This window comes from Neopsephotus bourkii, unplaced genomic scaffold (genome assembly GCF_033783945.1).
Source record: "Neopsephotus bourkii isolate Nb327-2 ecotype Australia unplaced genomic scaffold, CSIRO-AGI_Nbou_v1 NB_567, whole genome shotgun sequence".
In the NCBI taxonomy this organism is placed as follows: Eukaryota; Metazoa; Chordata; class Aves; order Psittaciformes; family Psittacidae; genus Neopsephotus; species Neopsephotus bourkii.
Window position 1 is genome coordinate 1,038,451 of NW_026901068.1, and position 16,592 is coordinate 1,055,042.

General features: G+C 39.6%; 1 protein-coding gene across 2 annotated transcripts in view; it reads left to right on the plus strand.

Annotated features, from left to right (window-relative positions):
- FGD6 (FYVE, RhoGEF and PH domain containing 6) overlaps positions 1–16,592 on the plus strand; it is a 69,552-nt gene that overhangs the window by 41,272 nt on the left and 11,688 nt on the right. For both annotated transcript variants that reach the window (XM_061351265.1, XM_061351264.1), the window contains exons 6-14: positions 172–323; positions 1,133–1,289; positions 2,570–2,657; positions 7,885–7,935; positions 11,016–11,074; positions 11,174–11,245; positions 11,730–11,798; positions 13,407–13,490; positions 14,589–14,668. In XM_061351265.1, coding sequence (XP_061207249.1) covers positions 172–323; positions 1,133–1,289; positions 2,570–2,657; positions 7,885–7,935; positions 11,016–11,074; positions 11,174–11,245; positions 11,730–11,798; positions 13,407–13,490; positions 14,589–14,668 — 812 coding nt within the window. The remainder of the gene's footprint in view (positions 1–171; positions 324–1,132; positions 1,290–2,569; positions 2,658–7,884; positions 7,936–11,015; positions 11,075–11,173; positions 11,246–11,729; positions 11,799–13,406; positions 13,491–14,588; positions 14,669–16,592) is intronic.

A 16,592-nucleotide genomic window follows, 5' to 3' on the forward strand; every position in this document is an offset into this window, starting at 1 on the left:
GAGTCAGTTGAAGCTGCAGAGAAACATAACCCAGATGGTACCTGCCCTGCCTTTGGTAATAGGGAGCAGCGCCTGGAATGTCTGCAGAGAGAACCCATTGTCTGTGTTGGTGCTTTGAAGGCTGTTCACTCATGGGAAGGGGGGGTTTCTGTCCTCTTTGTACTCCGGCAGGATTTCCGGGACGCTGTGGCGCATGCCTCTAGGCAGCTTGGAAAGCCAGTGATTGAGGACAGAATCCTGAATCAGATCCTGTACTACCTACCTCAGCTGTATGAACTCAATCGGGACCTCCTGAGGGAACTGGAAGAGCGATTATCTCACTGGTGACTATCAATAAAGAGATACCACTGCTTTGATGTTGTTGAAATTTATCTGTGGGGCTGATGTGACTCCATGTGGCATGGTTTGACTCTTGTTTGTGTTTCATGCACCTTTTTAAATGACAGAATTGACTTTGACAGGACAGGAGATAATTTTCCATTGAGGTGTACTTTTTGCTATTTAGATGTATCCAGAAAGGTGCAATGGTGAGTGCATGTGTTTAGCAATCACACTTTTTGTTTTAAAATTTCTTTTTTAATTGAAAGTTCTGATTCCTGCATGGGCACAATAAGTGGACTGATTTCATTATAGGAAAATGAGGCTGTCCTGAAGACTGGTTTGCATTTAAAGGTAGTTGAGATGTAACCAGACACAAGGCTGATTGACAGCCTCAATCCCATTGAAGTCCATTCTCAGTTATGTTGGTGGGTGGATCTAAGTGATCTATACAAAGGTACTGAGATGGATAAAGACTGTAATCCCATGCTTGCTGTTAAGGGGTGGAGACTATTTCTTGAAGTTCAAAGATCTGTCTCCTCAGAAATCCAACTTGTACTAAAGGGTTCAAGACCATTCTATACAGACTGGGTATTAAGTGGTTTTCATCTAACGCTAAATCAGTGTGTCAAGGTGTGTCTGATAAAGCTTTTCAGAGTAGCTAGTGAGATGGATGCTTATCTGATGAACTGTAAGCTTTTTGTTCAGAGCATACACTAGCACATCTTACTGTGAAAAAAAGAAGGTAGATGTTTTGCTGTAGGCTTAAGATGCATGTTCTTTTTCACTCTAATTACTCTGTTTTTTGTTCTAGGCTTGAACATCAAAGAATTGCTGATATATTTGTTAAAAAGGGTCCCTACTTAAAGATGTATTCAACTTACATCAAAGAATTTGATAAAAACGTTGCACTATTAGATGAACAGTGTAAGAAGAATGCAGGTTTTGCTTCAGTAGTCAAAGACTTTGAGGTACTGTAGTCTTTTGTAAGATACATCCCATTTTGTGGCTTTTCAGGAGTTGTGATCCTCCATAAGGCTTTAGACTATCCTGAAGTTTATTTGCTTGTTTATTTGTTTGGGAGTTTTTAGTGGGATTTTTGTGGCTGGTTTGTTTTCCTGCAGTCTTGGTTTGAGACTTAGTAGGATAGAAGTGGAAAGAAGTAAATTCAGGTTTTGTCAAGCAGCTAGTGATTTTGGCTACCACTGTGAGATATGATAAAGGACTTTGATTTTCACAAAATGCAGCACTTGCTACAGATTATATCAAACACACATTAACTCAGACAGGTTTTTTTAGTTTTATCTTACAGTCATACTGTACTCCGATTAACTGTCCTATTTTACCAGGTTGATTTCTCTGCCACATCACAGGGCAGTAGCTTACACATGGGAGTGGTGTTTCATTTGAGCTGGAAACATAAAAAAGTGATATTTTTCATCAGCATATTTCTAGAGGTTTCAAACCCAGCACAGGCGGAATCGGATGAAAGCTGATTCATTTCCCTAAGAGCGTTGCCAGATTTTTACATAACGCCCTTAAAACAGAGAAGAGGTGCAAGTGCCCTGAGCACATGATCCATGCAAACTTTGAATTTACCTCTTGTTACATGGGCTTCCCCTTGGGCAGGCCCTACCCCTTCGGTAATCCCTACTCTGTTTGCTTGCAAGTGGTTCAAAGGGCTGTTTACAGTGGGCAAGGGAAGATCTTGAGGCAGAGTTAGCCAAAGACAGGAAGAAGATAAGTGGCCTTTATAAAGATTCCATGTTTCAGATGCACATTATTTTGAATGCAAACTCAAGATAATTAACATTTTGGAGGCAAGGATCTTTTAATTCTGTGTTGTCTTTAGAGGTGTGAATTAACCAAAACCTTTGCAGTGAGCACTATCTCCTCTGCCTTTCTGCCTAATGAACACTGACTAATTACAAAGGGGCATGTTGCCCTTGCCGCTGGTGTTTCCTTTTTTTTTCTGGGAAGCTTCACCTCTCTTCCTTATAAGCAAAAGCACCTGTTTTGAATCCACAGAGTACGAGTGCTTACCATACTCTTTCAGCACATGATTAATTTTGCATGAGGTCTTCCCCACAGAAATGCTTGCTCTGTAGTGTAGTGTTTAACTCCGTGATAGTCACATCTTTTCAAGATAAAGCTTATCCAGTGTAATCGGTAGTTGATTGTAGGTATGTTTTCTTGTGCTGGAATTCTTGACTGCCACATAATCGGTACTTATGTTGGGTGTTTCTTGCAGATGAGCCCCCGCTGTGCTAGTCTGGCCCTGAAGCACTATCTGCTCAAGCCGGTTCAGAGGATTCCACAGTACAGGCTCTTGTTGACAGGTACTGTCAAACTCTTTTACAGGTTTAAGAAGAAGCCAGTCTTCACATGTTCCAGGAAGCTTGTTTTTAGGCAGCTGTGTTTGTCTGTAAAGCATGCTTATCTGACTTAAGATATGTGGCGCTTTTAAAAAGGCAGTATGGGTTTAGAGGCTTTCTTTGTTAATATTGGTTGCAGTAATATCGATGCTAATATTCTCAACACTGTGGTGTGTTCTCTGATGGTACATTCAGCAGTACTTAGAAAACATTAAACCTGTGGGGTTTTTGGTTGTTTCTGTGGTAATAGAAGCCCGTAATTTCCTTAGAGGGTTGGAATGCTCCTGTTTTGCTTTGGGGTTTGTTTTTTGTTTTTGTTTTCTGTGTGGGTTTCAGGTTTTTTGGAGGGACTGGTTGGGTTGGTCAGGGTTTTTTGGTGAAGGAGAAATATAACATGGAAAATTGGAGCTCAGAGAAGGAAGTGAAAGAAGTCTATGCAACTGTGAACTTCTGCAAGTAGCTTCTCCATTTCTGCCCCACCCAGGTGTTTTGCCTGTAAAATCCATTCTCTTTTAAAGGTAAAACACGTGTTTTTAGTGTACATTTACCACTAAGTGCTTAAGGCTTGTTAGAGGGGCATTGGAGGCTGAAGAGATGGTTTGGGACTGGGAAATCTGGGCTCAATACCCTGCTGTGGCACTGGCATGTTTGGGTGACCTTGAGCAAGTCATCTCCATGATGCAGTGCTTTCTTTTCTGTAAAAGGAGAGTAATGATAGAGGCCTCCTTTGTGAAGTATTTTGAGATGCGTTTGTTGTAAGAGGGGGATGGCTCCTGTAAGGATTTGGAAATACTTAAGGCATTGTTTTTGAAAGCCATTGCTTCTTGATGAACAATTTAAAAATAGCCTCTGTTTATGTAGTAACTGCAAAATAAAATGCTCTGTGACCTTTTTTTTTGGCTCTGTAGCAGCTTGTTGGCATTTACCCAGCAAGTACTTAGACTAGTGATGCTGTGAGAGATACAGACTTAAGTGTTATACAGCAGTTACCAAGTTACTAATGTTGACTGTTTTCATTTTAATCATCTCATTAAAGTCACAGTTGTTGAAAAAAGAGTGAAACCCCCTTATTAAATAGATTATTTTGTAGGGGGAAATCTTAGTGACTCTTATTGATTAAATCACACCCTAAAACAGCATTTGGTGAGTTGCTTTATCTTAAAACATCCAAAATCAGCAGAGCTTTGGATAAGTTCAGAAGTTTATATTTAAAAGGTTGAACAGAGGATCAGGATGCAGTAAATGCCATTGTCAACATACACAGCGAAGTGAGAGATGTCCTGGGTGAATGGCACTGAAACAGAACTCAGGTGTTGAAGGGCAATTACTTGTGATCATTACTGTGGCTAGAACAAGCTGGTTTAGACCTGAAAGAAATGATTCTGTAGTGATGGGGGTTGCTGTGAGTGTCCCCAGTCTGCAGACCTTATTGTGGCTGCCCAGATTTAAATGCACCTGCAAATGCAGTTGACAGGAATGGGATTGCAATGCTGGCTGCTGATTGAGAAAAATAATTTCTTTTGTTCAATGCCAGCATTAAAAGAGATCAGGCTAAAAATTTAATTGTGCTGGGGCTGGAAGTGTTATTTTGGATCTGTTTCATTTTCAGTCTGTTCAATCTATCATGCATTTTTGTCATCCTTGAGATTCTCCCCCTTGCATATCTCTCTGTATGACCCGTCTGCTCTGTTACCTTGCAGCACCTCTGTGTAAGATTGAGCAATCTGTACATAAACTTGTGGTGCAAAACGTTCAGAGGGCACACAAGACACTTGGGTCTATTGTTGCAGTGAGTGAGATGCAATGATGCAGCAGCTGCCCAGGCTGAAAACACGGGGGATCTGTGGGCAAGGGAGGAGGGAGCAGTGGGTGAGTGCAGAGGAGCAAAAATAATCCAGGAAATGAAGCTGCTAGGCTTGAGTCAGCAGGGATTTCTTCCTATTTAGATGTTCTGTGTCAGTGGGACAGCTTTGTACTGGTAACCTGCTGCTACATGGTCACATCACAAGATTGTCGCTGTGGGCTTTGAAGTGGAGTTACTTTTGTGCTAACAAAAGCAGGAGCAGGTGGACTCATATAAATCAGTCAAGGAGAGGCACAGCTCAGCTGTGTTTCTGCTTAATTATACAGCTTCTCCATCCAGTAAGTGAGCTTTCACTTCTTCACGTACTGGCAAATACTGGGTCTGGGGAGAGGTTAATTAGAAGCCTCTGATTTCTAATGGAAATAAAAGAGAGGTGATTCTTTCCTCCCGAAAACTTCTGATTTGAGTAGATGACTTGAGACTGTACGGTATGAACGGTCTCTTTGTTGTATGATAAGCCTCTCTTTTTCTCAACATCAGGTTTGCAGAGAGTCTTGCATTATCCTTGACTGGAGTGTAGTGAGGAGAGGCTGAGTGGTTGAAAAATAAGCCTTTGAGCTCACTGCTCCTTTGCAGGTCAGAAGGAGAGTTGTCAGACTTCAGGCCAGTTACTCTGTTGGGGAAGGATTGCTTAGAGTTTAACTTAATAAAATTAGACAACCTGAAACGAAAAGTAGTTAATGAAGCAGAAGAGAACTTCTAGCAGGAGTTCCTGCTAGAACCTCAGCAACACGAAAGAGAATTACTGGCTGCTGTCAGGTAGAGGCAGGGCATAGGGAAATTTTGCCACAGGAATGGTATGTTTCTGTGTTGATTTTTGTTGTGTTTTGGGATATCTAGCAGAGTTATGAATTTTAATTTCTAAGGCTGCCTTTCTGAAGGTATGCTTAAAGGCTTCCTAGTCTGAACAACTAAAGCACATTGAAGAGGGGAATTTTTTTCTGGCAAAGACAGTCAATACAATTCCACCTCGGTATTTGACTTCTGTGTTTATTTTATCTGGGAATATTTTTGCTAATTTTTTAATGTGATGTTATTCCTGTCTGTGAAACCCACTTGTCTGTATAGTTTAAGCCACTACCTCCAGAAGGTTCCTGCAAGCACAGAATTTACAGTGTGTATTCACAGAAGAGACTAAAAATATCTGTTCTAATGCTTCTCTAAAGCAGAGCTTTACTATGAACTGAGGTCCACTTACCAGATATACGTAGGGAGTGTCAAGATCAAAATTATGTATTTATCACTTTCAGGATTTTACAGTTTTATTGACTGCTTCAGGCTTGTAATGCAAAAACCGCCATTTTAAAATACAGAGTTTTAAATGAATATTCTTTTGTTAAAACCTCTGATTTTCCCTCTTCCATTGGCTGATGTAAAATGGTGGTTCGGGGACCATGTCATAAAGCACAAATATGTCAGGATGCAGTTCCCATGTTAGGTCTCTGGGTTTAAGTTTCTAGTGCAATTACTTTGAATATTAAATCAGATGTCTCCATGTACTAGGGGCAGTATCTGAGAGTGCCAGCAGTACATTTGCAGATGTGTAAATTATACCCACCTTACCTCTTGTTCTTAGCCTACAGAGAGGTGTGTGGTTGGCAGCTTTAACAAGCTGGTATCTCTGTATAAGCTGTAGGGACTCATACTGGGAGGTTCCCACTGGAGTCCTTTGTGCTGGCCCCGATGAAGGTCAAGCTGAAATTGTGAAGTTTTAAGTCGTTTGCTTTATGGTGGAGTCCCAGGAGTGCTCTGCCTGGGCAGCATGGCACAGCTCTGGCTTGAGAGAGCACCCACTGGCAGGCCAGGAGAAGGCAGCTTGTGTCCTGTGTGTGTTAGGGTCCTCCATGTTAAACCAAGTTAAAAGCAATCTTCTCAGTTCCTCTCAAAATACCTCCTGTCGAATTTTTTTTTTTTATTTCTCTCACACCAGCTTTTTATCAGCATATTTGAGGTAAAGTAAGATGAGTTTTGCTTTTAATGGAACATGTGTCCACCTAAGTATTGCACCACAGTGTCTGGTAGCAGCTGCAGCACAAGATCTTGAGGGATGTGAAGGATGCGGATGAGTATAGCTGGAGAGGTTTTGGTGGCAGTGTCAGACTTGTCTTAAAAAGATCACACGTTGACCAGCGCCTGCTAATGATCAGAGAAGAATCTGCAGAGAGCAGAAGGCAGTGGGTGTTCTCACGTCCCAGCCAGCCAGACCTCCCAGTATTCCCTCCCCACTTCCCTGCAAGAGATCCCAGCTGGTTCCTCTTCCCTCACTCCAACCTTCTCTTGAATCCTCCCTTAGGTCTTTGCCAAAAAATAAGATTTCAGTGCCAGGTATTCATCTTCCTGTAGTTCTGGTGCTCTCCAAGCTTTCATTAACTGTGACACTCTTCACAGCACTTCTACTGCAGAAACATGTCCCGTAATTCCTTTCCTTTTCTTTTGATTTTTTTATTTACATAAGGAAAAGCTTACAGTAATACACTGAGCGGTCTCTGAGGGGCATGCATGAAGCAAGACATCTCATGAAGGCAGGAACAATTGGCTCCTGATCCTTCTTGAGTAAAAGAATGAATTTGGGTAGGGCAAGCATATGGGAGTTATTTCACTCCTACATGAAACTTGTACAACTGCAAAGCTAAAACTGAACACTTGCTAGAGCACATACAATTAGTTTTCTGTAGGTCTGCCAGAATCTTAATACCTCATTTAAAAGCTAATTATAAATCAGTGTTTGTTGATATTATCAATCTGACATGTATATTTCTCTGAAAATTTCTGGTTTGGTTTCTGTCAATACGAAGCAGTTCAAAGCTGTAGCATGTAAAGAATAGATAGACTTTTTAATGAGGATATATACGTTAATCTTTAACAGTATATTGTAATTTTGGTGAGCTAGACACTACACCAGGGAATGGAAACTCGAGGGGGATGTTTTCTTGTGTAGTCATACACTTGGAGTTAATTTTAGCGAGGTAAAATAGATTTTAAAACTGCCAACACTTTAATGGATTGAGGCTGCCACCTCGTGGCTGAGGAACTGAACTTATAATTTATAATCAAAAATGCCTATTTGAACATCGGGGGTGGGGGGAGGTCATAATTGTGAAATCTTGCACTGCCCCGAGCAAGATATCACAATAGACTTCCATCATAGAAATGCTAATTTTCCTTTTGTAATTACTTTGACAGATTTAAAAGTTTTAGCAGTAGATCTTTGTGGCACAGATCTGCCTGAAAAGCAGACTTCCAGGAAAAGGGTGCTTTTTGCTAGTTTCTGGTGCTGTTTATTTCTTTAACAAAACTATCTCTATTATTATTTTTTTCTTTATACAGATTATTTAAAGAATCTTTTAGAAGAATCTGCAGACTATAGGGATACTCAAGGTAAACGTCTCTTTAGATAAAAGGAATAATAGATTATGTACATATGAAAATGTATCTAAATTTTAAATGCATGCAAGACACTAAGCCAGTAATTAGAAGTGTTTTCTATTTAGTTCTATGTTTCTCAGCAGAAATACTGCATGTGTTTCAAAAATGTTTCAAGATTGCAGTTGTATCAGCTCACCCCTGAGTTGAAACCAGGAGATACAAATGAAGTTGAACAGGCAGCTTAAGCAGATATGCTGGGCACTGCTATTGAAAGAAGCAGTCCTTGCATTGGTAAGACTTTTAACGACAGGCAGCCTGGTCTACCAGCTGCTCTTTCCCCCAGCTATGGGCCTTTCTGACTGCCTCTGTCTTTGTGCCAGGATAACCATTAGTGTGGTGGGAGTGAACAAGATCAAGGAGCTGCTCTGGGTTATATTTAACCTGAGGAGTTCCCCAGTTTGGCTTGTCACAAGTTGCACAAACACAATTGACTTCCGCAACTTTGCCTGCATGTGAGGGGAAAAGATGTAAGAGGAAATGGGAAGGAACAGTTGTGATCAAGAGGACAGTGTGTTTCATGGGAGTTTGGTATTAAGCTAGTTTAGCTCTAGTATAGTGGTGCAGTGCACATTCAGACTGTTTCCTTCTTCCATGTGCATACCTCATTAGTTCCAAAAATGCTCCCAGGTAACGTCTCTGTTTTGTTTGTGTGAGCTCCTGTCACTTATTTCAGTCTCTAGTGATATTTGTGCAAGCCCATTAGGAAGGTTGTGCAGATGCAGTTGACTGGACTGCAATAAAGGAGTGTCTTCAGTACACTGAGCCAAGTTTGCTTTCTTATAGCTTTATATGCTGATGCAGTGCCATACATTTTTTGAGTAACTATCTTCCTTAGGACATTTAGACATGTTTGTTTTAGTATATTGAAAATATAAAAAAATATTTTAAATGATTAAGAGATAGAAAAGTTTGCCTTGCATTTCTTATGGCTGTTAACAATCCAGTGCTTCCACTGTACATTAAATAACTGACCACTTGAAAAATTAGCAACTTTATCATTTTATTAATAAAATAATAATAAAAAAATAAATTAACTTTATTAATGAGCAATATGTTTTATTTTACGTTTTCCCGTAATTTCTCCAGCTTCTGTGGTTTTTCTAGTTGTAACTTCCACAATATTTTTCTCTCCCTTCTTACATCAAAGATAAAAGCAGCAGCTTAGTTGTAACAATAACAGTGTTAGCTTTATGCATTTGACATGTTCCACAGCCTAGCTTTGAAACCGAGTAAGAATCCTTACTCGTCAAGTTTTTTCTTGTGACAATTAAGCTTAACTTAATCTGACTTTGCTTAGTTGTTTAATTGAGTTAGGGTCGGGGAGGGGAAGACCAGGTTTAGTGATGGTTAGTACTCTTGGAAAAAATCCCCAATAACACATCTTCCTGATGGCCTTCACTTGAACAAACTACTCCAGCTAAATGGTATAAGAAATGGAATGCACTTCCTTGCCAAAACCCACTCTGTTTATGGACTTTGGCCCTATAGATTATTTTCTGTTGTTGTTTAGATTTGTTTAGTCTTGGCTGTATAAGTAGCCCTGAGATTCTGGAGCATTCCCTTCAATAACCAGAAATTTTTCTCTAACATTCTTCACACTTTCTTGAAGTAAGTCAGTAAAATTTTAGGTTTTTAATAGATATAATAGCTGATAGATGAAGGAAATTATAACAAGAACAACCAGGTACTCATTCCTGTCTTTGTGAATTTAGCTAAATTTCCCTTCATTTCTTTCAAGTGAATGGGAGCTGGTGGAATGTTTTGGCTGGAGCAGCTCCAACATTTCCTAGTAGGAGACCACCAGCTATTTTTCAGCAGGCTCAGCTGACATCATGACATCTATATCTAAACTTAAATTTTGATAAAATATTTGATATATGCTATGCCTTTAAACTGTTTGACTCATGCTTGCATTGCCTTAGTTAATGGAAACAAAAATTCTCCTTAGATTAATTTAGGATCTTTTTTCTGTATCTCAATTTATTTTCTTGTATGCCTTCATGACTCTCTGAACCTTTCAGTTTGAAAGGTGCACCTTTTAACATGCTTTCTTCCTGAATATTAACTCAACAATAAGGGAAGTATATGCATTCTACAGTACTAATACTGTAATGATTATCTGGGAAAAAACCCAAGGCCTTGCTTTTATCTGGTTTAGTAGACTTCTCTGTGCACTTTTAAGCAAAAGTAGTTTCTTTATTTGAAGTATTTCAGTTACTGAGAAGATGCTAGATACTTTAGAGACCACATCTTATCAGAGCAGTTGTTCCAGCTTTCAATTAAATTAATCTTTTTTTCTTTTCCTGCTTCAGTCAATTACAGGTTTTTGGATGAGAACCTTGGATGAGTTCTCTCTCATATACACTCACTGTTTACATAATCATTTTATGTAACCTCTTTTCGCAGTTACATCATAGCGTATATTACAATCAAGTTGCTAGTTATTGAATATCAGTATTAATAAAATCTCTTGTCTTTGGCAACTCTTCCCTTTGAGAGATTCTTCTCTTTTTTTTTCTTTTTTTTTTTCTTCTGGTATTAAAAGTTTTACATTTAGAAATTTGAACTTTATACTGTTATCTTGAGGTGCAACAAAACTAAAGGCAGAATAAAGAAATCACAAAGATTGAGATAATTTTTCTAAGTAGTCTATGACTGGCACTGGAGACAATTGTTTAAAATGGAAAAAATTTAATCTCTGCATAGTCTCTGTTAAAATGTTAACTTTTCTGCTGTATGCCAAGACAGTGAAATTAAAGTAATTCTTTATGTGATAATCTAGAATTTCATTTTGCTTTTATACTGTTTTGATTAACTGTAAGAAATGATTGGCACTGCTGGTTGAAGCATGACTTGCTAGTGCACTTATTAAACCGTGATCCAGACTCTGGGATCTATGGGAAGTGCTTCTGAAGGCAGTGACTGGTTTTTGAATCTCAGCGTGTTGTGGAAGAGCAATATTGTACCCATGCTTTACAAGATACTAATGCTAACAGTCTGTATAACCTAATCACCATCTCTTCATCCTTCAGATGCTCTAGCTGTTGTCATAGAAGTTGCAAACCATGCCAACGACATCATGAAGCAAGGAGTAAGTATTTTGACTTACAAAGCTGGTTGACTAAAACTTTTTTCTTTCAAATCACGGGTGCAAGGGCAATTACTTACCTTTTGCTTTTTCTCCCTGTAGGATAACTTTCAGAAGCTTATGCAGATTCAGTACAGTTTAAATGGACACCACGAGATTGTACAGCCAGGAAGGGTAGGTCCTCCAGATGGCATTCAGCAGATTGCAGTAAAAGTGCAGCACAGATGATATGCAAGCAAAGTACAGAAGCTGGCATATACCAAGAAGAAAAATGGTCCATCACTTAATTACTCAGTTCTAAAAGTCAAATGAATATTGCTTCTCCATATGTGTGGGGTTTTTTTAGACATTTATCTGATGAAAACTTACAATTTTTAGAATGTCATTCCTTGCCAGGTCTTGCAGGCAGTTTATTTTTCCTCAAGCATGGTTTCAAGTGTGGAAAACTAATGCAACCATTCACACTCACTTTTAGAGAAACCTAAGAGTGAACAGCCTTTCTCAGAAAGGGGGTCTTGAATCCCAAAACTTCTGCAGCACCTCTAGTGTAGTAGTAATAACCATAATCATAATAAGAATGATGATGATGAAGTCAACTCATCTGTACAGCTTGTGCCATGTGAAGCTAGGCTTCAAATGTCCTGTTTTAATTTGCTAGGTCTTTCTGAAGGAGGGAACACTGATGAAGCTGTCCCGGAAGGTCATGCAGCCACGAATGTTTTTTCTGGTAAGACACTGTATATGTTGCTGTGTACCTAACACTAATGTAATTTTAAGTGGTTGAAACATGTACCGCGAACATATGTAGCTAACAAGTTCTGGTAATGGATAAAATGACCAATTGTTGCTGTGTTACTTGCAGTTTTAATTTGGAGAGATCACCCATTAGCATATATGCTAATTTTAATAGAAAACTGTTGATTATTAAAATGCATTGTTTGAACAAGGCTCATTTAAAATTTGGGCACTTTTATTGGAAGATGTTATCGTGGTAGTGCAAAAATTAACACAGTTATTCCATCCCTGTTAGCTGTACCAGATTGTAAAACCTACAGCTCCATGGTTGCTATTGTACCCTTCTCTCCCTGTCTCCCTCCTTTCTCCTCTCTCCTTCCCCTGCACAAGCCTGCTTGCATCCTGAGCAGAGCACTGGGCTGGAAGTTAAGTGCTGGATTCTCTTCCTGTCTGCCGCTGTTTTGTTTGGAAACTGCATCCCTGAAGTTTCTGTTTCCACTTGAACATTTGTTTATCCCTTTTATTTAGATGGTAAGGCAACTGCTGCCCTGTGTAATCTGTGGCATCGTTGTTGCATTGTAGTTACCATAGTACAAATAAGTATTTCCGTAGGCAGTCATGGAGGATGAATTCTAAGCTTGCAAGTGACTGTCTTATGCTCTGGAGATTGTAGCATATAAAGCACTGAGATAATTGCAAATTCTATCAGCTAAGGTAATACTCTCAAAATCTGGTGCTGTGTTGAGCTGGACTTTCCAAATCAGATGTTTATAAATCTGAGTAGATCTAGCTTGGATTTTATTTGTTTTAGTTTTGGAGGTGGCGAGTTTTGGGGTATATGGGGGGGGGGATTTGAATATAAATATATATAAATATAAACACTGTGCAGGCTAATGTTTATGCCTTTAGACACTTAACCAGCAATTTTTCCACTGATCATGTGAAGGCTTGTGGAACATTTGGTTATTTTGCAAAGAACCTCACAAATGAGGCAGTTCAGTTTTCTGGTCTGTGTTTATGTGCACTAGCTGAAGTTTGGATCCATTTGTTGAACAACAAATAAATCTCAATAGCTGTCCAGTAAGTGCAGTGAATGAAGCCAAGTCTGGTGGAACAGGAAATAAACAGTAGATGCACGTTTAAGCTGGTAAAATTCACATGATACATGCGGACAAGTGTGTCCTTATAAGTATAAATTGCTAATCTTAATTCTGCTGTCTCTGAGTTTCTGGAGTATTTTGCTTTGTTTGAATGCTTAATTCTAATATTCTTTTAAAGTAGCTTGTTATACAGTACAGCTGTGTACATGAGAAACATCTTTGTCCTTTTTGACAGCCTGTTCTTTGACATCCGTGCACTGTTTAGTCATGTGCCAAATGTGTATTTACACAAGGATGATATAAATAGACACCTATTGTTATCTAAATTCATACACGAAAATGTTCTTGGATTCTAAGTGGAATAATAGGAAGTAGAAGATGCCCTTCTGGACAGTTGATCTCAATGCTGTATGAGTTCTGTACTTTCAGTAAAATGCATCTGAAATTATCTGTCTCTAAACAGTCTTCAGTCATTAAAAAACACTGCTTCTGTATTACAGTTCAATGATGCCCTGTTGTATACAACTCCAGTTCAGTCAGGGATGTATAAACTTAACAACATGCTGTCGTTGGCTGGAATGAAGGTGAGCCACTTGTTAAAAGAGTCTGTCTCCAAATCTATTTAAACTCAGGCCTTCAAGTGTTCAAAACACAACTATGTCTATTGTTGGAAAGAGATTTAAAGATGTTTACGTTCCAGAGGAGTCCTACAGGTTGAATGTTTCTTGCATAGTATGGCCTGTGGGATTGCCATCTAGGTTTCCCTAAAAAACCTGTGTTGTTGCTGCAGGATGATCTCACCTGCATTTCATCCAGTATTGGCCTACTCTGGAACAGTCTGCCTACTTCTTGAGATTGCCTCTCTTTTGCTTTGTAACTGCTTTTTATTGCCCACATGCAGAGCTTGGGCCTGTGAAATCTCTGGTGGATTAAATCTCCGTGGTTTATCAAGATCTGATAGTGAGGGGAGACATGGCTTTTGTTTCTGAGCCTTTATGAAAACCACCGAAGTTAAGCCCTGAGCCCCTCCGGGTAGTGATAAGGGACACACATGCCATATATTGACATGGTGTCTGACATGACAGTGGGAACAACAAACCATTGCCTCGGGAATCAAGTAACTTGTCTCTGGTGCTGTCAGATAAAGGCACCAAGTCCAGCTGCAGTGCAGATCTGGCACCTGGGTCTGAGCTCTCGCAGGCAGAGCTGCAAAATCTCTTCTGCCAGCAGACGTGTCATGGTGGCTCAGAAACCACTCTTGGCTTTTAAACCTCCTTATATTTGAAACTTGGTAGCTCAGAAGGGTTAGCAGGGCAATCCAGCCCCTGGAGGTGTGGGGAAGATACCCATTGTGGGGTACCCAGGGACACTGAATCTTCTCCTGCAGCAGCCTTTTTGTGCCCAGCTGCAGAAGGTAATTAGAGGGCAATGGGCCTGGGCATGTTGAAGCACAGCAGGAGCTTCATTGCCCTGTGTGTCACCAGTGTCAGTATGGGCCACAGTGAAATAAAGTTTGGGTTGCATGTAATTTTACTGTAGCTGGGCCCTCTGAGGTGTATGAGGGGAGATTTTTCTCTCCAATGTACCAGTAAAAGTGTAAGGGATTTCACAGTAAGTAAAACTAAAGTGATTGTGAAAGTACCATTTCAGTTTGAATGTCAAGTTTTCTCTCTCAATGGAAGGTTAAAAAGCCAACCCAGGAAGCATATCAGAATGAGCTGAACATTGAAAGTGTAGAGAGATCCTTCATTCTTTCAGCAAGGTAAGTCTTACAAATGAATATGCCATGTAAGCTTTTTATAGCTCATTGTGCACTTACGTAATGCAAAGTTACCCTTGGCTGGAGTAGTCACGGAACAGAGGGAATGCCAGATGGATTTCTGGAAATAAGGTAGGCTTTGTTCTGATCTACTTCTTTGCACATTCAAAATCTAATTTTGAAAATTTATTTTTAAATGGGCCAGCAGAAAGGAAGCCTGGTCACATGTAATAAGTTTCACAGATACTGTATGAATTTCTAGTTTCTAATACAGTTCACCCTAACTTTTAAGGAAGACTGCCTGTTGTGAAATGATGGATAGAAACACAAAAGATACAGTAAATGTAGCTGATATTTGAGCAATTTGGGCTTAAGGCTACAGCTGGTGGGGCTTCTGCTGTCCTCAAAACCATTAACAATTGGAGTGAGTTAAACTCCTGCTTGGCTCCTGCTGTTCAGTTTATACACCTTCACAAACTTGAACTGAAACACCATCCTCTCACTGCCTTTCCTTGAGAGGAAGGAGCAATCAAACATTTTTGTTTTGGTTAATTTTTGGCTTTGCTTTTCAGTGGGTTTTTTTTTTGTTCTTCCAAGTTGCATTAAGTTCATGCATTAACAGGACAGGATATGAAGCATGACAATAAATTTCGATATCATCATTGGTAATTGATATAAATTGGAAGAAGTCATCCTGGTCTTCTAGTTAAAATAACAGTATAATCGAAACAAGAAATGGATCTCAGTGAACGTGAAATTATGGAAATGGCAGCAATTATTGGAATGGTGGTTGTCTTCAACAGAAAAACAAATTCTCTGTTTACAAGAAAAAGGATAGATGTCCACTAAGCCAGAGTAACTCTGGTCTGCCTTCATGAGATGCCTTTAGCAAAGAGCTGGTTTTGTGGATTGTTGGTTTTGCTGCATTTGAGTTGAAGCTTCATTTGTTCTGATATTTGTGGCAGTGCTGATACCAATGAAGGAAGACATGTTTTTTCTTTTGTTTAGCAAAGCTGAGCAAGGGCAGACCACTTCTTTTTGCCTGACCTTGTAAGCACCGACATGAGGATGTCTGCACAAAGATAGCAGTATCTCTTAACTGAGGGGTAGACCAAGGTTAACCATGTCAAAGTAGCCAAAGGAAGTAGCTCGACTGTCTGAGCAATAGTTATTTATATCAATAGACTTGAAAAACACAAAAATACTCCTTCAATAAATTTAAATGTTTCTCATAGTTCATTTGCACAGTGGGGAAGAAAATGCATGTCGCAGTTTAGAGTGTGATTCTGCTCCAGTCTAACATGAGCAGGCGCTTGCTGCTTAGGTGCCTTGGTGACTGGGTGTCGCACAAATACAGGAAGACATTTATGGGATTGCAGTAGGCAACGTGGATTTATCTCTGCTTGGCTTGAAACAGTGTTTCACTTTGAATTCAGTCATGAAAGAAAATTGCAAGAAATCACTGGAACTTGTGAAAAGATTGTCATCTTGAAATACAGCCTACCTTCTTCCGCAAAACATGATGGACTTGTCCCTTTGAGGAACTGGTTAAGTGGTAGATTAAAAGCAGCTCCTGTAAAATGCATGCTATTCCCACAGGGAAAACCCCTTATATATAACATTCTCATGAAATTGGGCAGAGTTTGTGACATGTTTTTGTTTTGATCTTGAAATTACTGGAATTAACCTCACATTACCAACTAAAGCTGCTCTGATTTGCTCCTTCTTTTTTAGTGTTGTTGATCTTGCATCTTTGCAGCATTCAGTTCTGTTATTTTTATACTTGCTGAAAGCTGTGTGTATGTCAGAGCCCTAAGTTACACAACAATGATGGGAGGTTGCATTTGCTGGGGATAAAGGAGGTGCTGAGGGCCCCAGGTGTAGAATGGCGGTTTTCAGATAGTTACCCATCTGTGAGTCCTGGGCC